The following is a 23,786-nucleotide window of genomic DNA, read 5'->3' on the forward strand; positions in this document are numbered from 1 at the left end:
CGGCGTTGTTTCTGAACAGTTAAAACTGGTCTGGGCATTTCATGGACCAGAATCCTTTGTGGAAGGGACGTTTGGCCGTGTTCTTTGGCCACTGTTGCACGCGGGACAGTTTTAAGCACCATTTTGTTACTTTTCAGTTTAAACGGAGGTTTATGAGTCAGTGTCCAAATATTGTAGTGTATTTATTTGATTGTCCTAACTATATCTTCTCTTAATTCAGATAAAATATGTTTCACCACGTGGAATGTTAACGGACCAAGAATCCTATAAAAAGGAGAAAAATAATGAATAAGCTTAGGAAACAAAAATGGGACGTGGTATTTCTACAGGAAACACATTTATCAACAAAGGAATCAGTAATGCTATGGGGGGGGCATTAGAGATCATGTTTTTTACAGTGCAGGGTCAACTAAGAGCTGGGCGTTATAACACTTATCAATAGGCAGTTGCGGTTTAGATGCGAGAAACAGATCAAAGATAAAGTTGGGAGAATCCTTATTATTTTGGCAGAAGTACAGAAGCAACATATTATTTTAGCAAACATATATGCACCTAATACAGAAGATGAAGGATTTTTGTTGATCATGAAGTAAAGTTACATTCTATTGGAGCTTATGATATCATACTTTGTGGAGATTTGTGATATATATGATTATATCATATATATGTACAATGTCTGAAATACATCATATGGAAATGTTTGTTTGATGATGAACTTTAATAAAAAATTAATTACAAAAAAAAATCAGAAAACAGCAATCAAAATTCTTTGGACACATCATGTGTAGATTTTTAGTTACAACTGGAAAGCTGGATAGAAAACGAAGCAGAGGCAGACAGAGAATGAGAATGAGAGATGGATTAACATCACGGTTAGAAACGGGGAGGCAACAACTACAATTCGGAGGGTCAGGGACCGTGATGGATAGAGAGACATGGTCGCCCACGCCAAACAGCAAGGCACCTGAATGAATGAATAGATTCCAATAATCGACTCTAGTAAGATGTTGTCATATAGAACCTCAAAACTCACTGTGATGGTGCAAAAAATGTGTAATGCCCTCGTCTTGTGGATGCTTGGCGCCTTATGAATCCCAGTGGGAGGGATTACACATTTTTTTCTGCAGTTCATAAAACATACACAAGGATTGATTTCTTCCTTATATCCAAGTCACTTATTCAGTCTGTGTCTCAATGTGCAATTGGTAAAATAATATCAGATCATGGTTGGGTTTGACTAGAGACAATACCTCAGTATAAGAGAATGCAGTCACATAGATGGAGATTTAACTCATCCTTGTTACAAGATTCAATAGTTAGGCAAGCTATGAGACAAGTCAAGGAATATTTAGAGATAAGTACACCTACGGCACCTCAGCAGGGACTAACTGGGAAGCCCTGAAGGCAGTTTTGAGGGGATATACTATTCAACATACTCCTTATATAAAAAAGCAGAATAATCAAAAAATCACAAAGTTAGAGAATAAAATCAAAGAGATTGAGACAAAATTGAAGCAATGGATGTCATGCAAAGATTTGAGAGAACTAACATGGCTGAAATATCATTACAATTTAATATTATCCCAGAAAGTAGAATTCTGGCTTTTCTGGGCAAGACAAAGGCAATTTGAATTAGGGAGGAAGCTGGCAAGGTGTATAAAGCAGAGACAATCAATAACTATCATCCCAGCTATTAGGTCAGCAACAGGGGATACTTTGACGACAGTTAAGATATTAATGACACATTCCAAGAGTTTTATAAGGACCTATGTACATCAACCTCCAACTCTAGTGAGGAAGAAATTGATAACTTTCTGAAGCCATTAGGGTTACCTAAGTTGACAAAACAACAACAATACCTTGATTCCACAATAACATTGGAAAAAACTATATCAGTGATGACCTTACCTACGGTGAAAGCTCCTGGCCCAGATGGATTTACGGTGGAATTTTTAAAATGCTATCTAGAACAGCTAGCTCCACTACTGTTCTGTCTGGCTTTGGAGAATGAGAACTTTATAGGGATATCTGTGGGAGGACAGGTTCATAAACTGATGCTTTATGCGGATGATATTTATTATTTGTGTCGGACCCTAGTCAGTCGGTGCCATGACTTTTTAACATTATCAAGTCTTACTCTAGGTTCTCAGGTTATAAGGTTAATTGGACAAAATCGGAAGCACTACCGTGGACTGCATATTACCCTGCATCTGCTTTTTACCCTGGCCAAAGAAGGGTATACGATATTTAGGTATTAACTTTCGGCCTCAACTGAAGGATTTAGTAAAGGTAAATTTTGATCCATTATTACAGAAAATTTCATGTGATTTAGACAGAGAGTCATCATTGCATTTGTCAATGTCGGGAAAAGTAAATGCCTTGAAGATGAATAGCATTCCAAAGGTTAATAATCTGTTCCAATCATTACCAGTTCAAATCCCATTAACATATTTAAGCAATTTGATAAAATAATTAAGGCTTTTATTTGGAATGGTAAACACCCATGTTTATACTTTAACAAATTACAATTGCCAGTTGAAAGGGGGGAGTTTAGGTTTGCCAAAGTTAATATACTATTACTGCGCCTTTACTCTTAAGCATTTATTACATTGGTCTCTCCCTCCGGAGAGAGCGCCTCCTTGGTATCATATTGAGTATTCTGCTCTTCCTCCCATTCCTCCACTACAATGTTTGTCTAAAAAACAAAAAACCTCCTGAGGCAAGGTCTTATCTAATTATATCGCATATACATTTGTTCTAGAATAAGATAGCCAGATGATTTAAATTTAATCCATATTTGAATGAAGCCTTGAGTATCTGGATGAATCCAAATTTGTGTATTGATAAGTCCCATTTTTTTCTGGAGGGATTGGCAAGGGAAAGGTATAATTACAAACCCCATTTCCAGAAAAGTTGGGATATTTTCCAAAATGCAATAAAAACAAAAATCTGTGATATGTTGATTCACATGAACCTTTATTTAACTGACAAAAGTACAAAGAAAAGATTTTCAATAGTTTTACTGACCAACGTAATCGTATTTTGTAAACATACACAAATTTAGAATTTGATGGCTGCCACACACTCAACAAAAGTTGGGACAGAGGCATGTTTACCATTGTGTTACATCACCTTTCCTTTTAATAACACTTTTTAATCATTTTAGAACTGAGGATACCAATTGTAGTAGATTTGCAAATGGAAATTTTGTCCATTCTTGCTTGTTATAAGACTTCAGCTGCTCAACAGTCCGTGGTCTCCGTTGTCTGATTCTCCTCTTCATGATGCACCATACATTTTCAATAGGAGATAGATCTGGACTGGCAGCAGGCCAGTCAAGCACACGCACTCTGTGTCTACAAAGCCACGCTGTTGTAGCCCGTGCAGAATGTAGTCTGACATTGTCCTGCTGAAATAAGCATGGACGTCCCAGGAAGAGACGTCGCATTGATGGCAACATATGTCTCTCTAAAATCCTAATATACGCCTCAGAGCCAATGGTACCTTCACATACATGCAACTCACCCATGCCGTGGGCATTGATGCAGCCCCATACAATCGCAGATGCTGGCTTTTGCACTTTTTGCTGATAACAATCAGGATGGTCGTTTTGGCTCGGAGAACTCGACGCCCATTTTTTCTGAAAACTAGCTAAAATGTGGTTTCATCTGACCACAGCACATGGTTCCAGAGTTTTTCGGTCCATCTGAGATGAGCTCGGACCTAGAGAACTCACCGGTGTTTCTGCATAGAGTTGATGTATGGCTTCCTCCTTGCATAATACAGTTTCAAGTTGCATTTCTGGATGCAGCGACGGACTGTGTTAAGTGACAATGGTTTTCCGAAGTACTCCCGAGCCCAGGCGGCTATAATTGTCACAGTAGCATGACGGTTTCTTAGGCAGTGCCGCCTGAGGGCTTGAAGATCACGCGCATTCAACAGCGGTTTCCGACCTTGCCCTTTACGCACTGAGATGTCTCTGAATTCTCTGAATCTTTTCACAATATTATGTACTGTAGATGTTGAAAGACTTAAATTCACTGCAATCTTGCGTTGGGAAATGTTCCTTTTGAACTGACTAACAATTTTCTCATTAATTTTGGCACAAAGGGTTGAGCCACAGCCCATCATTGCTTGCAAAGTCCGAGCCTTTGATGGATGCTACTTTTATACCCAGTCATGATACCTCACCTGCTACCAATTAGCCTGCTTAATGTGGAGTCTTCCAATGCGGTGTTACTTGAATATTCTGTGCATTTTTCAATCTTATTTTAACTCTCCCAACTTTTGTTGAGTGTATTGCAGCCATCAAATTCTAAATTTGTGTTTATTTACAAAATACAATTCAGTTGGTCAGTAAAACTATTGAAAATCTTTTCTTCCTACTTTTGTCAGTTAAATAAAGGTTCACGTGAATTAACATATCACAGATTTTTGTTTTTATTGCATTTTGGAAAATTTTCCAACTTTTCTGGAAATGGGGTTTGTAAATTGGGAGAACTTTATAATGGTGATAGTTTAAAATCTTTTAATTAATTAAGCCAACAGTACGATATCTCTAGGTCACAGTTTTGGACATATCATCAACTGTGTCAATTGCTACATACAGCTTTTGGTTCTACACAACAACCCCCACAAGTTACTACGATATACTGTCTTTTGTACCGTCTGCGTATGGTAAAGGTCACAAAGCCTCAACTTATCATTCAGTGTTAATACAAATCTCTGGGGACAAATTTCAGTTGGTCTTAAAAGAGCATGGGAAAAAGACAGTGTGACTTTTGAGACGAGCGAGTGGGACAAAATTTGTAAAAATGTCAAAACAACGACAAGAGAACTGATTCAGCTTAAGATTCTACACCATTTTTATTGGAGTCCAGCAAGGTTACATAGATTAGGGTTGAAAAATACCCCTGAATGCTGGTGCTGTGAGGTGAATAAAGGGGACTTAGTACATGCGCTCTGGTCCTGTCCCAGAATTCAAGAATTTTGGATTATGATACATAAGTATATTGGTGATGTTTTGGGTATTCGACTCCCTTTCTGCCCCAGACTTTTTGTCTTAGGAGATACACTTGGGTTAATTGGGGATAAACACTCTCAAAATTGGAGCCAGACAAGTATAATGGTAGGAAGAAAAATTATACTTAGAGGTTGGAGGAACTTGGGGACACCTTCATTTCAGGAGTGGGTCACAGAAATAGCTAAGGTGGCAGTTTTTGAACGCATGTCTTCCAAACAGTTTGATAGATTGGACATCCATACACAAAAATGGGGCAAATATTTATGCTTCCTGGAGGGGAAATAGTGGTGAAGCATATTGCTGAATGGCACTTTTATGTTATTAGAGGTCTAAATAGACACACGTGTATTATATTGATATTTGTTTCTGCCATGTTTGCTTTTTATTTTATGGATAATGTTATGTTTTGTAAGCTTTGATTTACATAATTTCAAACACTCAAGGGTTTGGGGAAAAATTAGTGAAAGAATTTAATAAAAAGTTTAAATCATTATAAAGAAAAGGCCCCTTATATTCCCACTTGCTACATGTCTGTCAGCCATTCCTTTATCCATGCCAGAATCTTTTCTGTAACACCATGGGATATTATCTTGTTAAGCAACCTCATTTTTTTAAGCACCTTAACAAATGCCTTCTGAAAATCCTAGTAAATGACATCCACTGTGTCGATTTGTCCAGCCAACTTGTCACTTTCCTTCACAGAAACCACACTGACTTTGAATATGTTATCATTAGTCTCCAAGTGCCTCAAAACATCATCCTTAATAATAGACTCCGACACTTTACCAACCACTTAGCTTAGGATAACTGGCCTATAATTAATCTTCCAGTCCTCCAGGCCCATGCCAGAATCAACTGATCCTTGAAAGATTGTGACGAATGCGTCCGTTATCTCTTCAGTGACTTCTCTCAGAAGTCTCGGATGTAGTCCACCTAGTCCAGGTGACTTATCTACCTTGAGACCTTTGAGTTTGCCTTGCACTTTTTCCTTAGTAATAGCAATGGCACTCACTCCTGCTCCCTGACATTCACGGACATCTGGCACACTGCTAGTGCCTTCCACATTGAAAACTGATGCAAAGTACCCATTAACTTCACCTGCCATTTCTTTGCCCCCATTACTACCTCACCAGCACCATTTTCCAGTGGCCCAATATCAACTCTCACCCCCCCTTTTACTTTTTATGTAACTGAAAAAAACTTTATAGTATCTGCTTTATGTTATTGGCTAGTTTGCCTTCATATTTCATCCTTTCCTTTCTTACAGCTTTTTTTTTTAGTTACGTTTTGTTGGTTTTTTAAAGCTTTCCAATCATCCAACTTCCCACTCACTTTTGCTACCTTATATGCCCCTTGGCTTTCCTGCAGTCCTTATTTCCGCTTGTTGCCTACTCCTGCCAATTGAGAATTTCTTCTTCTGTGGGACATATCAATCTTGTGCCTTGTAAACTATTCCCAGAAATTTCAGCCATCTCTGCTCTGCCATCATCCTCGCCAGTATCCTCCTCCAATCCACCTGGGCAAGCTCCTCTCTCAGGACTCTCTAATTCCCTTTATTCGATTGCATTCTGATAGATGTGACTCATGCTTCTCCCTATCAAATTGCAGTATGAATTCAATCATATTATGATCACTGCCTGCTCAGTGTTCCTTTACATTAAGCTCCCTATTAAGATCTGAGTTGTTACACAACACCCAATCAACAATTGCCTTTCTCTGAGTAGGCTCAAGCACAAACTGCTCTAAAAATTCACAAGCCACATTCTTGACTTCAGAATACTTCTTCCTCTTATATATCCTGTGTCTCCCAAATTTCTTCCAGAAATTCCAGCCATTGAAGCTCTGCCGTCAGCCCTGCCAGTGTTCTTTTCCAATCAATTCTGGCCAACTCCTCTCTCGTTGCTCTGTAATTCCCTTTACTCTACTGTAACACTGATATATATGACTTCAGCTTCTCCTTCTCAAAATTCAGGGTGAATTCGATCATATAATGATTCTTTTATCTTAAGGCTCTCTAATCAATTCTGGTTCATTGTACAACACCCAAACCCAAACACACCCGAGGAATCGAGAAGCAGCTCAGAAACTCAAGATTTCCTGGTGTGGGAAGGAGCTCGAACACCATCTGACTTCAAATTACCTGGACGTGGCACTGGATAGGACGCTCTCATTTGCCATACACGTCCAAAACCTCCGAGGGAAATTTGGCTCTCGCAATTCTCTCTTGAAAGTTTAGCAGGCACGAAATGGGGAGCTAATGGTCACACACTTAAATCAACTGCCCTAGCACTCTACTATGCACCTGCAGAGTACTGTGCACCTGTGTGGGGCAGATCAGCCCACGCGAAGAAAATAGACCCGTTACTAAATGAAGCCTGCTGAATAATCGCAGGCACGCTGCGCCCCACACCCACTAACATCATTTACAGACTTGATCCCGCAGAGATCCGAAGACACACTACAACAAAAATTGAAAAAGGTAAACAGAACTCGGATCCATGGCACCCACTACATCATCATGTGCCAGTTTCCAACCACCTGAAATCGAGGAAAAGCTTTGCTACAGTGGAGGAACTACCGCACAGAATATCCCCCCAAACATGCAGGATTGGCCTTTGGCAACAAACAGAAGCCAAAACCCCACCAAACAGTACAGTGCAAGACCCTGTACAGTGAAATGTTGCCAGATGGGGGATTGCTTGATAGACGGAAGTGGTTCACTCTTAATAGAATGAGAGCAGGAGTTTGTAGGATGGGAGACAATATGGTGAAGTGGAGTTTAAAGACCAGTGAATCCTGTGAGAGTGGCAAAAGTGTGCAAAACACCAAACACTTTCTGCGCAACTGCCCACTCTCACCTGATTTAGCCGACACTGACCTGTTCAGCATCAACCAAACAACACTAGAGTGGCTGGCTGTCTGATGTGACAAGCTATGCTGATGATGATCCAAAAGTCGGCTCAATGAGCTGTTATAAAGAGCCGTCTCATTGGCATTCTGGAAAATCCCCCTCTTGGAAACCAGCACCAACATGATCTTTCTCAATCTACCTGCATATTACCCTTTTGCCATGCATTTTGTATCTTTTGTTGTAATTTGTAGACCACATCCCTGCTACTGTTTGTGTGTGTGTGTGGGGGGGGGTCTGTATATAACTTGCAACAAGGTTCTTTTACCCTTGCAGTTCCTTAGCTCTTTCCAAAATGATTCAACCTCTTCCAGCCCTTTGTCTCCTCTTGCTAAAGATTTAATTTCATTTTTTACCAACAGAGCAATGCCACCTGCACTGGCTCCCTGCCAGGACGTGTGAGACAAAGTGTACGCTTAGACACATTCTTCTTTCAGCGACAATTCAGTGAAGCCTACATCATCATATCTGTGCTACAAGTTCATCTACCTTGTTCCATATACCGCGCACGTTCAAATGTAACACCTCAGTCCTGGATTAACCCGTCTCAATTTTGTCCTCGTTTTATGTTGCAACTCATCCTGTTGACTGCATCTTTGCCCTATCAGCAGCATCTCCCTGCTAGGAGTCTCACTGCACATTGCCTCTATTTGTAAACCAACTACCTCATCTTCAGCACTATCACCTAGTTCCCATTCCTCTGCCCAATTGGTTTAAACCCACCCAAACAACTCTGGTCAACCCACCCGCAAGTATATTGGACTCCTCTTGTTCGGTTATAACCAGTCCCTTTTGCACAGGTCATCACTTCCCCAGAAGAGATCCCAAATATGCATACATGTGAACTCCTTAACCAGTTCTTCAGCCACACATTCACCTGGCAAATCATTCTATTCTTACTGCCACTGGCACGTGGCACAGGCAGCAACCCAGAGATTATCAGGCTGGAGGTCCTGCTTCTCCGCTCTCTCCCTAGATTCCTAAAATTTCTCTTCAGGACATCATCATCTTTTCTTCCCGTGTCATTGGTGCCAATATGTATCAAGACTTCTGGTGAATACACACAAAATGCTAGGGGAACTCAGCAGGGCACGCAGCATCTATGGAAAAAAGCACTGTCGACGTTTCAGGCCAAAACCCTTCAGCAGGACGGAAGAAGCTGAGGAGTAGATTAGAAAGGTGGGGGGGAAGGGAGAGAGAAACACCAGGTGACAGGTGAAGAGGGGAAGAGATAAAGCAATGAGCTAGGAGTTTATTGGTGAAAGAGGCAGAAGGACAGGGAAGACGGAAAAGGGTGGGGGGAAGGAGGAACACCAGTGGGAGGCGATGAGCAGGCAAGGAGATAACATAAGAGGGAAAAGGGAATGGGAAATGGTGAAGGGAGTGGGGTGGCATTAATGGAAGTTTGAGAAATTAATGTTCACGCCACCAGGTTGGATGCTACCCAAGGAGAATGTAAGGTGTTGTTCCTCCAACCTGAGTGTGGCCTTATCATGATGGTGGAGGGGGCCATGGATGGAAATTGCAGAATGGGAAGTGGAATTATAATGAGAGGCCACAGGGAGATCCCACTGGTTCTGATGGACGGAGTATAGATGCTTGGTAAAGCGGCCTCCCAACCTATGTCGGGTCTCACTGATAAACAGGAGGCCACATCGGGAGCACCGAACACAGTATATAATCCCAACAGACTCACAGGTGAACTGTCTCCTCACCTGGAAAGACTGTTTGGGGCCCTGAATGGTACTGAGGGAGGAGGTGTAGGGGCAAATGTAGCACATGTTCCACTTGCAAGGACTAGTGCCAGGAGGGAAATCAATGGGGAAGGACTAATGGACAAGGGAGTCGCACAGGGAGCAATCCCTGGGGAAAGCAGAAAGTGGGGGAATGGAAAGATGTGTTTGGTGGGGGTGGTATCCAGTTGGAAGTGGCAGAAGTTTCGGAGAATTATGTGTTGGTAGGGTGGTAGGTGAGGACAAGAGGAACCCTGTCTCTGGTGGAATGACAGGAGGATGGGGTAACAGCAGACATGTGCAAAATGGAAGAGATGTGCTGGAGGGCAGCATTGAGGGTGGAGAAAGAGAAGCCCCTATCTTTGAAAAAGGAGGACTTCTGATTCATTCTGGAATGAAAAGCCTCATCCTGAGAGCAGATGTGGTGGAGATGGAGGAACTGAGAGAATGGAATGGCACTTTTACAAGTAGCAGGATGGGATGAGATATAGTCCAGGTAGCCATGAGCGTCCATTGGCTTATAATAGACACTGGTAGATAAGGTTTCTCCACAGATGGAGACAGTGAGATCGAGAAGGGGAAGCGAAGTGTCAGAAATGGACCAGGTGAATTTGAGGGCCGGGTGGAAATTGGAGGAAAAGTGGATGAAATCGACAAGTTCAGCACGGGTGCAGGAGGCAGCACCAATGCAGTCGTTGATGTAGTGTAGGAAAAGTGCAGGGCGGTCACCAGTGTAGGCTTCACTGTTCCACATAGCCAACAAACAAGTAGACATAGCCGGGCCCTTGGCTACCCCCTTTGTTTAAAGGAAGTGGGAGGAGCCAAAGGAGAAATTATTTAGAGTGAGGACAAGTTCCACTAGGCAGAGGAAAGGAATTGGCTGGGTCTGGTGTCCAGAAAGAAACTGAGAGCTTGAGGCCATCCTGGTTCAGGATGGAGGTGTATAGGGACTGGGCATCCATAGTGAAAATCAGATGGTAGAGGCCAGGGAACCTGAAATCCTTGAAAAGTTCAACAGTGTGTAAGGTGTCATGGATTTAGGTGGGAAGGGACTGAACCGGGGGGATAAAACGGATCCGAGGTATGCTGATATGAGTTCAGTGGGGCAGGAACAAGCTGAAATAATGGGTCTACCTGGATGAGCAGGTTTGTGGATTTTGGGCAGGAGGTAGAAATGGGAGGTGTGGGGTGCAGCAACTATGAGGGTGGTTGCAGTGGATGGGACATTTCCAGAGTAAATAAGGTTGGTGAAGGTGTGGGAGACAATGGCCTGGTGTTCCTTAGTTGGGTCCTGTTTGAGGGGTAAATAAGAGGATGTGTATGACTGTTGTTGCCGGGCCTCAGCCAGGTAGAGGTCAGTCTGCCAGACAACCAAGCACCTCCCTTATCTGCAGGTTTGATGGTGAGGTTAGGATTAGTTCGGAGGGAGTGGAGAGCCGAGCGTTCAGGACTGAGGTTGGAATAGGAGAGAGGAGTGTTAAAGTCGGGACGGTTGGCAGTTGGTAATGAAAATGTCCAGAGCAAGCAAAAAACCAGGGTGGGGTGTCCAGGAAGAGGTTAAAGACAGGAGAAGGGGTCATCAATGATGGGTGGGGAGTTCTTGCCAAAGAAATAGGCTTAGAGATGGTGATGGCAGAAGAAGAGATCAGTGTTGTGGCAGGCGTGGAACTCACTGAGGTGTGGGCACAGGGGGACAAAGGTGAAGCTCTTACTGAGGATAAAACGTTCTCTTTCAGAGAGGGGAAGGTCAAAGGTAATGGTGAAAACCCGGCATGGATGAGAGCTGGGATCAGAGGGAGGAAGTGGACTGGTAGTGTCTGAGGAGAAGGGAGGCTTGGAGGCTTGGGAGGCAGGGTGAGAGGAAGATGGAGTCTCCGAAGGCCCAAGAGCTGGCGATGAGACCTAAGAGTCTTACTGAGGATAAAATGTTCTGTTTCAGAGAGGGGAAGACTTCTGGATGCTCACTACTGACGAATGAATCTCTTATCAACACTACAGTCACCTTCACCTCCCTGCTGTGCTGAGCCAGGACACCAGACTCAGTGCCAGAGACCCGGTCACTGTGGTTCCACCTTGGTAGGTTGTTCCCCCCTCAGTCTCTAAAGGGACATACTTATTATTGAGAGGAGCATCCACAGCTGTACTCTGAACTGGCTGTGCACAGTCGACCCTCCTTAATCGCGGGTTCCGCATGCGCGGATTCAACCAACCGCAGATCGGGAAAACCCAGAGGCTCGCCTCGCATCTCGCGCATTCGCTACTTGTCTTGTCTACAGGGATGGCAGGCTGGCTATGTAAAGCGCTACAACCTCAAAAAACTTAAAGATCACGGGAGAATCGGGATCAGCTGAGGCGGCATCAGCATTCCCAGAAGAGCTACGATGGTTGCGTCTGTACTGAACAGGTACAGACTTTTTTTCTTGTCATTATTCCCTAAACAATACAGTATAACAACTATTTACATAGCATTTCCATTGTATCAGGTAGTATAAGTAATCTAGAGATGACTTAAAGTATACAGGAAGATGTGCATAGGTTATATGCAAATACTACACTATTTTATATAAGGGACTTGAGCATCTGCGTTTTTTGGTATCCCGGAACCGATCCCCCATGGATAACGAGGGCCGACTGTATTTCCCTTCCTTCTTCTGACAGTCACCCAGTTACCCGTCTCCTGGTACCGACGGTAATTACCATCCTGTAGCTCCTGTCTGTCACCCCTCCCCCATTGCCTCATCTGAGTCGATTGTGATCTGACTGCTGCTCCAGTTCCTTAATATTTTCCCTCAGGAGCTGCGACTCGGTGCAACTGGTGCAGATGCGTTTATCTGGGAGACTGGAGATCTCTCTACCAGTCTTCCCAAGTCCCACACTCAGTAGAAAACATTGCCCCCGAGCCATTCTCACTACACTTGTCTGCCCTAACAGATGAGGAATGAACAAACAAGGACAGGGAGAGAGAGGGAGAGGGTGGAGGGGAAGGGGTAGGGAGAGAGGGAGAGGAGAGAGGGAGGGGAGAAAGAATGGGGGACAGAGTCGGGGGAGAGAGAGTGGGGGCAGAGAACAGGGGGAGAGACGGGGAGGGAGAGAAAGCGGGATAGGGAGAGAGAGAGAAAGGGGTCAGGGAGAGAGAAGAGGGTTAGGGAGAGAGAAGGGAGTTAGGGAGAGAGAGGAGGGAGAGGGGAGGGGAGGGGAGGGAGAGTGAGAGAGGGGGAGAGAGAGAAAGGGGGAGGGGGAGGGAGAGTGAGAGGGGAAGGGGATGATGAGAGAGAGAGAGGGGGAGGGGAGGTGGAGAGAAACTTCCAAGACAACTTCCCACACCCAAACCTGATCAGCTAAAACCACTCCAAACACTGGCACGCTCAAAAAGAATCGCTACTCCGATTGCATTTGAATTAATTTTATTGGCCATCTCTAATGTATCCCTCTTGCTGATTCCTCAGGTCAGAAAGACTGCCATGAAACTCTGCCTTTGGAATCCCAGTCACCCTCCTGATTAAATGGTAGCTCTTTCTACGCAGCCCTAGTGTGGACTGTCCAGTTTATGCATGAACGCGGCCTAGAGTCAGTGTGGATTAGCACTCGCTTTGGGTGTCAGCATTAAGATGGAGGTGTCGGAAAATTATACGTAATTCACAGAAAGCATTGAGGATACATTGTAAGTATAGAATTGTCCTGCAATCTTCAGCATATAAAAATATCGTATTATATTGCATCAGGCAAGACTCTTCTTTCAAGAGTGTGTTGAGTGTGATGCCTGCTTGTTTTGCTTAAGAAAGACTTGTATACCCACCAGCTTCAGTGTCTCCCGGTGATTTTATTCACAGCCACAATAATATTTGCGGGCTTATCCAGGGTACATTTGTATCCCATCATGTGGCCAACAATCCGAACAGCTTACGTATTTCTTTAAGATTAGGACTCACACTTAGATCTGTTCAGGTCAGTGAGCATGGGGTCATGAAACTTCACGAACACAGCAGAGAGCTGAACTCGTACATTTGAAGGTAGTGTGGTGTGTGTCTGCTATGTAGAAGACAAGTATTTTTGGGTAATTTGGTGAGACAGGAACACCAGTTGACGAAGGGAGGACACTGAGCAGTCGGGACACCAGTGGGGTGCACATATACTCACTATATGGTAGCAGACTCATTTGCAAGTGTGTTTGTGGTTTTATAAATAAGTCTTGGTGCAACCGTTTTAAATTCAGTGGAATACAACAAACGTTATGAGTTCAGACACACAGAGTGGCAGGCTGCAGAGTACATTCTCTGGCTTTAAGTGTTTAATTTTTTTATCCATCAGTTACGTTTTGTGAAGTGTGGGAATTAGTGTGGAGGTACTGGAGGGATTCATTATACCCAGATATACCCATCATTTCAGCACCTGTTTAGGTCAGGCAACATCAGTCACAATGTCACCACAGGGAACATGATGTTAGATCTGGCCATTGGAGGACAAATGTTGCCTCAGTCAGAGGAGACACAGTAATGAAGGAGAGCTTCAAGATCCAATACACCGATACGAATCAATATGTGTAGAAGTTGCCACCAATTCTTCACTTGACTGCATATTGGACATGTGTTGTGAAGGAGACAAAGCAGATAATTCATCAATGGACTAAACACACTAAAGTAATTAAAGCACATGCCGGTAAGACAAATGAAACATTGAGTAACCCAGGCTTTGGAATTGGAGAACAAATGATTTTTACGTATTTTGGGTACATAATTATCAACTTAGAAGATGGAAGGCTAAAATAATGTAGAAATTTGGGATGTTTTATAAAACAGCAGATGATTGTTGATCTAAAGTGTTATAAATTCAGTAAGTATTAGCAGTATTTATAAACAAGTGTCCCCCGTTTTTCGAATGTTCACTTTACGACACCTCACTGTTACAAAAGATCTATATTAGTTACCTGTTTTCGCTAACAGAAGATGTTTTCACTGTTACAAAAAAAGGCAGTGTACCCCGAGCAGCCAAGCTCCTCCCCCGGAATTCCATTATAGCCGGCATTGCTTAAACATGTACCTGTGAGCATCTGTGCTTTATGTCCATTTATTTTGTGCATTCATTAGCAAGATGAGTTCTAAGGTATCGGAAAAGCTTAAAAGAGCTCGTAATTGTGTTACACTTAGCATAAAACTAGACGTAATTAAGTGATTCGATCGTGGTGAACAAAGTAAGGATATAGTGAGTTTGGCTAAAGGTTTGTGGAAATTGACAAAGATGATGTTGAAGAGGTTTCGGCATCCTGTGACCAAGAACTGAGAGATGAAGAGCTGATGAAGAGAGAGGAAAGGATAACAATTGAAGCCGAATGCAGTAGTGAAGTCATCCAAGAACTGAATGTGAAGCAATTGCATGAGATTTTCTCTGGGATTGACAACGCTGCAATGATTACAGAAAAGTATGACTTTAATTTTGAAAGGGTACGTAGGTTCAGGGCTTATTTGCAGGATGGTTTGAGTACTTACAAAGAACTTTATGATTGGAAAATGCACGAGGCTAAGCAGTCAATCCTACTGTCGTTTTTCAAGCCTTCCACGTCAGCCACAGCAGACGACAAAACTCAACCTTCAACATCGAGGCAGGCAGGCAGACATAAAGAAGGTGACCTGCCTGCCCTGATGGATACAGAAGACGATGAGATGACTCCCCAGTCTCCCAAAACCTCAACCTCCAATGACTCAGTCTAACGCACCATCCTCAGCGTCCTCACTGTCTTCCCGATTGCAATAAGTGAAACTACACTGTACATACATCATTTCTACTTTATATAGGCTGCAACAATTGCAGAAAAGTATTCCTACATTATATAGGCTGTGTATTTATCAGATCATTCCTGCTTTTACTATACGTTACTGTTATTTTAGGTTTTATGTGTTATTTGGCATGATTTGGTAGGTTATTTTTTTGGGTCTGCGAATGCTCACAAATTTATCCCATATACTTAATTCTTCACTTTCCGACATTGCAGCTTTTCATAGGAATGCTCCACCTGCGAATAGTGGGGGAAACCTGTAATTTAAGTTCTGCACACCTACTGGTGTTCCATGGCAGTCAACAGAAGGAGAAGAGGATAATGATCTTAAGATAAATATTTTTGGATCAAGGAGGGAGATATTGGCCAGATAGAACCAAAGATTACAAATCACTGAATTCAGAAAAATCAGGAACAGTGGAAGTAGACAAAAAATTGTCTTTGTTCTTGCTATGCGCTTGAAGGAGATGGAGGTAGCTGTTTTGTGGGATTGTCCTTGCAGCCCTCCCCCCCCCCCTTGTGAACTCTGAACTGATTCCTGCTCTGGGATAATCTGCTCTGGGATAATTGAATGTAGACACAAGGAATTTCAGCTAATGACCTGCTAAAACTGAGACCATTCTCAGATGAATGGCTATTTATTACATAAAAGTAGCAGGCTTGCCAGTGAAGCAATTTGATTTCTCATTACACTCAGTGCGGGTCACTTGGTTTGACTAGTATTGATCCAGCCAGAGTTGAAAAAAACAAAGGCCCAAGGCTGCAGGCAAAAACAAAAGAACAATACTGGTTTTAGCCCTGGACGGAAGCCAATAAGAAGGTGACCTTGAGCCAACAGAATGGCGATGCATCATTTGAATTGATGAAGAACACTGTAAGTATCAGGAGCTTCAAATACGAGGGAGCAATAAATCTCCAGCCTGCAGAGACCAACCATTGCAATGAGGACCCCACGGGCATGTGGAGATTCAGACCATGAGGAATGCTTAGGCATCATAGACTCCTTTCCCGGTAATACCTTTACTCTTCATTGATTGTTCATGAAGGGTCAGTGAATCCTCGTGGGTGTGCATACAGGTAGTTAGTTTGCAAAGCCACATGCATTTTAGTTCTGACAAAAAAGGTTACTTGTTGGTAAACATAAATTTTCTCTGTGCCTCTCAGATTATTATTACTAAGGAGTCGAACTTTGTAACAATGTTCAATGTTCAAAATAAGCTTATCTTTATTTTTATCATTGTGCCTTTAATCAACCAGGCCCTAATGAAGGATTAATGCCAATGCAGACGCCAAGATCTGTGCAATGGATGCTATGCAACTTCATGCATCCTTGACATACTTACCCTTGATGATCAGCTGGTAGGTACTATTAGTGCAACTGACTTGATTTTCCATAGTGCAGGTGTAATATCCGGAGTCCGATTCCTGAGTTTTCCAAATGGTGAGTGTTACATTCTCATCAGACAGGGACTGCCGTTGGTCTACCGGGAGTACAACACCACCTCTGGTCCATCGAATGGAAGTGGCCACCCCTCTCTGCACTGTGCAGCTCAGCACAGCTGTGCCATTCTCAGAGAAGTTGCTGGAGATGGATGGTGTGGAGAGAGGATCTGAAGAAAGACAGAGCAATTTTCAGGTAATGAATCAATAAATCAGGATTTATTGCAACAACCCAGGAGCAAATGGAAACTTGGTTCAACATTCAGAGTAAATAAGTTAAAACATAGAACAGTATAGGCCCGACAGGCCACAAAGCAGTGCCAACTTTTTAACCCACTCTAAGATCAATCTAACCTTTCCCTGATCCATAGCCCTCCATTTCTCTATCATCCATGTGCCTATCTAAGAGTTTCTTGAATGCCCCTAATGTATCTGACTTCTACCACCACCCCTCATTAAAAAAAAAGTACTCCTGACAACCTCCCTATATTTTCCTTCAATCATCTCAGAATGATGCCCCTGGATATCACCATCTGTTCCCTAGGAAAAAGTATGCCAACACTTGCGGCTGCCCGCACACATCCTCAGACCTTATTGGTCGTCGATGCAGCCCATACACTTCACTCTATGTTTCAATGTTTCTATGTACATTTAACAAATAAAGCTTATCTTTTTAGTCATGTGCTCTTTGTATTTAACAGCTTGTACTAACTCATCACACTTCTCCAAGTCAGTGCTAATTTTGCAGCTGCTTATTTTTTATCCAGACCTTTCCAACAATTGAGGTACACTGACAGGTCACTGGTACTTTATAGTGTTATGGTCATCTCTATACTACCATGCCACCCTTGAAAAAGTAACTGAGAGACTTATTATTTGTTAAGCTATTCATCCCATCAAACCCCTGCTGGCTCCCAGCGCAACAATCCTTCCTTTCCCACTCCTTCCTCATTTCCCAGGATTCTATTGATTCAAAGCAAATTTATTATCAAAGTATGCACCGTATATGTCACCATACATCACCTTGAGATTCATTTTCTTGCAGGCATTCACAGTAGATCAAAAGTGCAATAGAATCAGCGACAAACTGCACACAAACACAGTCTGACAATCAAAGTGCAAATGAAAGATGTGCAAATACAAAAAAAACCCAATAAATTATAAATAAGTAAATAAATAATCGTGAGAACATGAATTGTCGAGTCCTTGAAAGTAAGTCCATGTGTTATATTCAATGATCAGTTCAGTGTTGTGGAGAGTGAAAATGTCAATGCTGGTTCAATAGCCTGATGTATAACTGTTCCTGAGCCGGGTGGTCTGGCACCCATGGCTCTTGCTGTCTTCTCACTTCTCACTGTCTTCAGCAGCAAGAAGGTGCATGTACATTAACTCCATTCCTGTCTTCCTCTTTTTTTACCAGCGCAGGAGGTAATTTGCTACAGCCGATTAAATGAGCTGCATCCCTTGGGGATATGACGGGAAGCCAGACTACCCAGGGAAAAGCGTGGAGCTGAGAGGCTTCAGTATTACAAACAAGAAAAAAAATCAACAGAAGCTGGAAATTCAAAGCAACACACTCAAAATACTGGGGGAACTCAGCAGGCCAGGCAGCATCCATGGAAAACAGTAAACAGTTGAGGTTTGGGGCCAAGATCCTTCATCAGGGAAATAATAACAGGGTTGTGGTGCAATCAAAAGAGGATGGTCATCATGGGAGATTTTAATTAGATTGGCATCTCCCAAGAGCAAGGTGTTTAGAAGGGGTTGGGGGAGTTTGTTAGGTGTGTTCAGTAAGGTTTCCTGACACAATATGTAGATAAAGCTAAAAGAGGAGAGGTTGCACTTGATCTGGTATTGGGAAATGAACCTGGTCAGGTGTCAGGTCTCTCAGTGGGAGAGCATTTTGGAGATAATGTTTAATTGGAGTAAGGGGAAATATGAAGCTATTAAGCAGGAACTTGGAAGTATAAATTGGGAGCAGATGTTCTCAGGGAAATGAAAAGCAGAAATGTGGCAAATGTTCAGGCGATATTTGTGTGGCATTTTGCATAGGTAGGTTCCTATGAGAAAGGGAAAGGATGGTAGGGTACAGGAAACGTGATGTACAAAGGTTGTTGAAAATTGAACCAAAAAGGAAAGAAAAGATTATAAAAGGTTCCAAATATTAGGTAATGATAGAGATCTAGAAGATTATAAGGCTAGCAGGAAGGTGCTTAAGAATGAAATTAGGAGAGCCAGAAGGAGGCAGGAGAAGGCCTTGGTGGGCAGGATTAAGGAATTCTACAAGTATGTGAAGAGCAAGAGGATAAGACATGAGTGAATAAGACCAATCAAGTGTGACAGTGGAAAATGGTACTTAATGAATACTTTGCTTCAGTGTTCACTACAGAAAAGGATCTTGGCGACTGTAGGGATGACTTACAGTGGACTGAAAAGCTTGAGCATATAGACATTAAGAAAGAGGATGTGCTGGAGCTTTTGGAAAGAAGCAAGTTGGATAAGTCACAGGGACCAGACAAGATGCACCACAGGCTACTGTGGGAGGAAGAGATTGCTGAGCCTCAGGCTATGATCTTTGCATCATCAATGGTGATGGGAGAGGCTCCAGAAGATTGGAGGGTTGTGGATGTTGTTTCCTTACTCAAGAAAGGGAGTAGAGATAGCTCAGGAAATTATGGCAGAATTTATGAATATTTGGAGAGGCTTAATATGATCAGGAATAGTCAGCATGGCTTTGTCAAAGGTAGGCCATGCCTTACGAGCCTGACTGAATTTTTTAGGATGTGACTGAACACCTTGATGAAGGTAGAGCAGCAGATGTAGTGCATATGGATTTCAGCAAGGTATTTGATAAGCTACCCCATGCAAGGCTTATTGAGAAAGCATGGAGGCATGGTATCCAAGGGGGCATTGCTTGGCAATAAACTGGACTGGTCAAAGAACACTGAGGCTGTCTACAAGAAGGGTCAGCGCCATCTCTATTTCCTGAGAAGACTGAGGTCCTTTAACATCTGCTGGATGATGCTGAGGATGTTCTACAAGTCTGTGGTGGCTAGTGCTATCATGTTTGCTGTTGTGTGCTGGGGCAGCAGGCTGAGGTTAGCAGACACCAACAGAATCAACAAACTCATTCATAAGGTCAGTGATGTTGTGGGTGTGGAACTGGACTCTCTGACGATGGTGTCTGAAAAGAGGATGCTGTCCAAGTTGCATGTCATCTTGGACAATGTCTCCCATCCACTCCATAATGTGCTGGTTAGGCACAGGATTACATTCAGCCAGAGACTCATTCCACCGAGATGTAACACTGAGCGTCATAGGAAGTCATTCCTGCCTGTGGCCATCAAACTCTACAACTCCTCCCTCAGAGTCTCAGAAACCCTGAACCAATAGGCTGGTCGTGGACTTATTTCCACTTGGCATAATTAACTTGTTATTATTAAATTATTTATGGTTTTATATTGATATATTTCTACACTAGTCTTGGTTTGTGCGACTGTAACAAAACTCAATTTTCCTCGGGATCAATAAAGTATGTCTGTCTGTCTGTCTGTAGATCCAGAATTGGCTTGTCCACATATGGCAAAGAGTAGTTGTAGACAGGTCATATTCTGCCTGGAGATTGGTCACCAGTGTTGTGCCTGAGGGTTCTGTTCTAGGACCCCTTCTCTTCGTGATTTTTATAACTGACCTGGATGAGGAAGTGGAGGGATAGGTTTGTAAATTTGCTGATGACACAAAGGCTGGGGGTGTTGTGGATAGCGTGGAGGGTTGTGAGAAGTTACAGTGAGATATCGATACAATGAAAAACTGGGCTGAGAAGTGGCAGATGGAGTTCAACCCAGATAATTGTGAGGTGCTTCATTTTGGTAGGTCAAATATGATAGCAGAATGTAGTATTAATGGTAAGACTCTTGGCGTGTGGAGAATCCGAAGTATCTTGGGGTCCGAGTCCATAGGACACTCAAAGCTGCTGTGCAGTTTGACTCTCTGGTTAAGGCGGCATATGGTGCATTGGCCTTCATCAATTGTGGGATTGAGTTTCAGAGCTGAGAGGTAATGTTGCAGCTACATAGGACACTGGTCAGACTGGTTCTCACCTCACAACAGGAAATATAGAAACTATAGAAAGGGCTTAGAGGAGATTTACAAGGATGTTGCCTGGATTGGGGAGCATGCCTTATGAGACTAGGTTGAGTGAGCACGGCCTTTTCTCCTTAGAGCGACGGAGGATGAGAGGTGACCTGATAGAGGTGTATAAGATGATGAGAGGCATTCATAGTGTGGATAGTCAGAAGCTTTTTCCCAGGGCTGAAATGGCTAACATGAGAGGACACAGTTTTGTGGTGCTTGGAAGTAGGTACAAAGGAGATGTCTAGGGTAATTTATTTTAAAACGTGGTGATTGCGTGGAATGGGCTGCCGGCGACAGTGGTGGAGGCGGATACAATACAGTCTTTTAAGAGTCTCTCAGATAGGTACATGGATCTTAGGTAATTTTTAAGGTAAGGGCATGTTCGGCACAGCTTTGTTCTATGTTCTATTTCCCTTGTCTATGTTCTATTTCCATCAGGACTGGAGTACTTGTTGCTGCACCACTGTTCTACTCTAAAAGGTGATGATGGTAAGGTAGTTGAGGTTTAAATGGATTTTTAAATAGAAATGTGCCACATAATACACCTGCAAACAATGCACACAGAACGAAATGAAACATAGAAACACAAGAGCAATGTCAGCAGAAGAATAAATCTGAATGATTAACACAAGCAGAGAAATAAGGAAGATTGATCACTGAACACAAGAGAAGTGCATGGTGATGGATCCAAGTCGGCACTAAGATCAAACATTTCCTTAAAAAGTTTCAATGATTGGGACAATTTAATTCCCAATTATGCCAATAACCAATCTTAGAGGCATAGTGACCTGTGAACAAGGTAATAATACTCATAGACATTTCTCCCCCACACACCCATTCCTGGGATAAATCATGTGATGTGGAAGAAAACCTTTGTGATCTGCCTGATAAAAACAATGATATAATGCTGTGGCTTTACTGGGCATTGTTCAGACAACATTTGGAGAATTGTGAACAGTTCTGAGCCCGATATCTAGATTCTTCTTTTTGATGGCAGCAGTGAGAAGAGAGCATGTTGTGGGTGGTGGGAGTTGCTGATGAGGAATGCTGCTTTCCTGCAATAACATTTCATGCAGATGTACTCAATGATTGGGAGGGCTTTACCTGTGATGGACTGGGCCGAATCCACGACTTTTGTAGGATTTTCTGTTCAAGGGTATTGTTGTTTCCACACCAAACTGTGCTGCAGCCAGTCAATATACACTCCGGTACACATCTATAGAGGTTTGTCAAAGTTAAAAGTTTTCAGTCAGAATCAGATTTATTAGATCCCATGCCAAATCTCCACAAAATCCTGAGGAAATAGGTGTGCTGTCATGCTTTTGTCATAAATGCACTTGTTCTGGGTCCAGCTTGGGTCCTCCAAAATAATAACACTGAGGAATTCAAAGTTGGTAACCTTCTCCACATCTTATCCTCCGACATGTTCCTTTGGTTTCCTTCTCCTGAAGACAATAATCAGCTCCCTGGCTTTGCTGACATTAAGTAAGAGGTTGTTGTTATGACACCACTCAGCCAGGTTTTCAATCTTCCTCCTATATTTTGATTCATCACCACCTTTGATTTGGCCTATGACAATGGTGTATTCAGCAAACTTGAATATGGCATTGGAGCTGTGCTTAGCAGCACGGTCATCGGTGTAAAGTGAGTAGAGCCATGGGCTGTGCTCACAGCCTTGTGATGCACCTGTGCTGATGAGAATCATGGAGGAAATGCTGTTGCCAACACGAACTGACTGGGGTCTGATCTAGGACCCAATAGCACAAGGAGCTATTAAGGCCAAGGTCTTGGAGTTTATTGATTAGTTTTGAGGGATGGTGGTACTGAATGCTGAGCAGTAGTTGATAAAGACAATCCTGATCTATCCATTGTTGCTGTCCAGGGTTGAGTGAAGAGCCAATGAGATGGCATTTGCTGAGAACCTGTTGCTCCTGTAGGCAAATTGGAGCAGATCCAAGTCACATTTCAGGCAGGAATTGATTATGTTCCATCACCAACCTCTCCAAAACTTCCATCACTATAGATGTAAGTGGTACTGGGTGATAGTCATAGAGGTAGGTCACCACCGTCACCATTGTAATTGAAGCCTGTTTGAAGCAGGTGGGTACCACACACTGCCAATGCAAGACATTGAAAATCTCAGTGAACGCTCCAGCCAGTTGATTACGACCATGTCTTCACAGTTTTAAACACTGAAACAGTGCCACAAGATCAGCTGATTAGATAGTTACATTAACAAGCAGATGTACGGTGTAGCTGACAAAGAGGCCACTGCTTGTAGGTTTTTCCACAAAGCTTGGGAACCTCAGATTTTCAGACAGCTTTACAACGAAGTGACTGTGATTTGACTGCTTGGAGTCTGCTAGTCTGGACATGTTTTTTGTTCCACTGGAGATACAACAATGAGGGTAAATGCAGGCAGGCTTTTTCACTAAGGTTGAGTGAGACCAGAAATATTAGTCACAGGTTAATGGTGAAAGGTGAAATATTTAGGGGTAAGCAGAGGGGATCTTCTTCACTCAGAGGGTGGTGCAAGTGTGGAATGAGCTGTCCGTGGAAGTAGCGGCTATGCACTCGACTGCATTCTTTAAGAGAAGCTTGGATCGGTACTTGGACAGGGAGGGTAGGAGGTATTATACTCCAAGTGAGGTCAATGGTATTAGGTAAAATGACGTTTGACATGGACTGGATGGGCTGAAGGACCTGTTTCTGTGCTGTAGCGCTTTGTGATTCTGTTCACATCTGAGGTATGAAATAGCAAAGTCATTTGAATTTGTT

The 23,786-nt window shown here is 42.8% G+C and overlaps 1 protein-coding gene across 7 annotated transcripts in view; it reads right to left on the reverse strand.

Moving 5' to 3' along the window:
• The window catches only part of LOC132394501 (CD48 antigen-like), a 52,802-nt gene that overhangs the window by 18,885 nt on the left and 10,131 nt on the right, over positions 1 to 23,786 (reverse strand). For all 7 annotated transcript variants that reach the window (XM_059970741.1, XM_059970744.1, XM_059970742.1 and 4 more), the window contains one exon: positions 16,778 to 17,044. In XM_059970741.1, coding sequence (XP_059826724.1) covers positions 16,778 to 17,044 — 267 coding nt within the window. The remainder of the gene's footprint in view (positions 1 to 16,777; positions 17,045 to 23,786) is intronic.

The sequence above is a fragment of the Hypanus sabinus genome, chromosome 5 (genome assembly GCF_030144855.1).
Source record: "Hypanus sabinus isolate sHypSab1 chromosome 5, sHypSab1.hap1, whole genome shotgun sequence".
Lineage (NCBI taxonomy): Eukaryota > Metazoa > Chordata > Chondrichthyes > Myliobatiformes > Dasyatidae > Hypanus > Hypanus sabinus.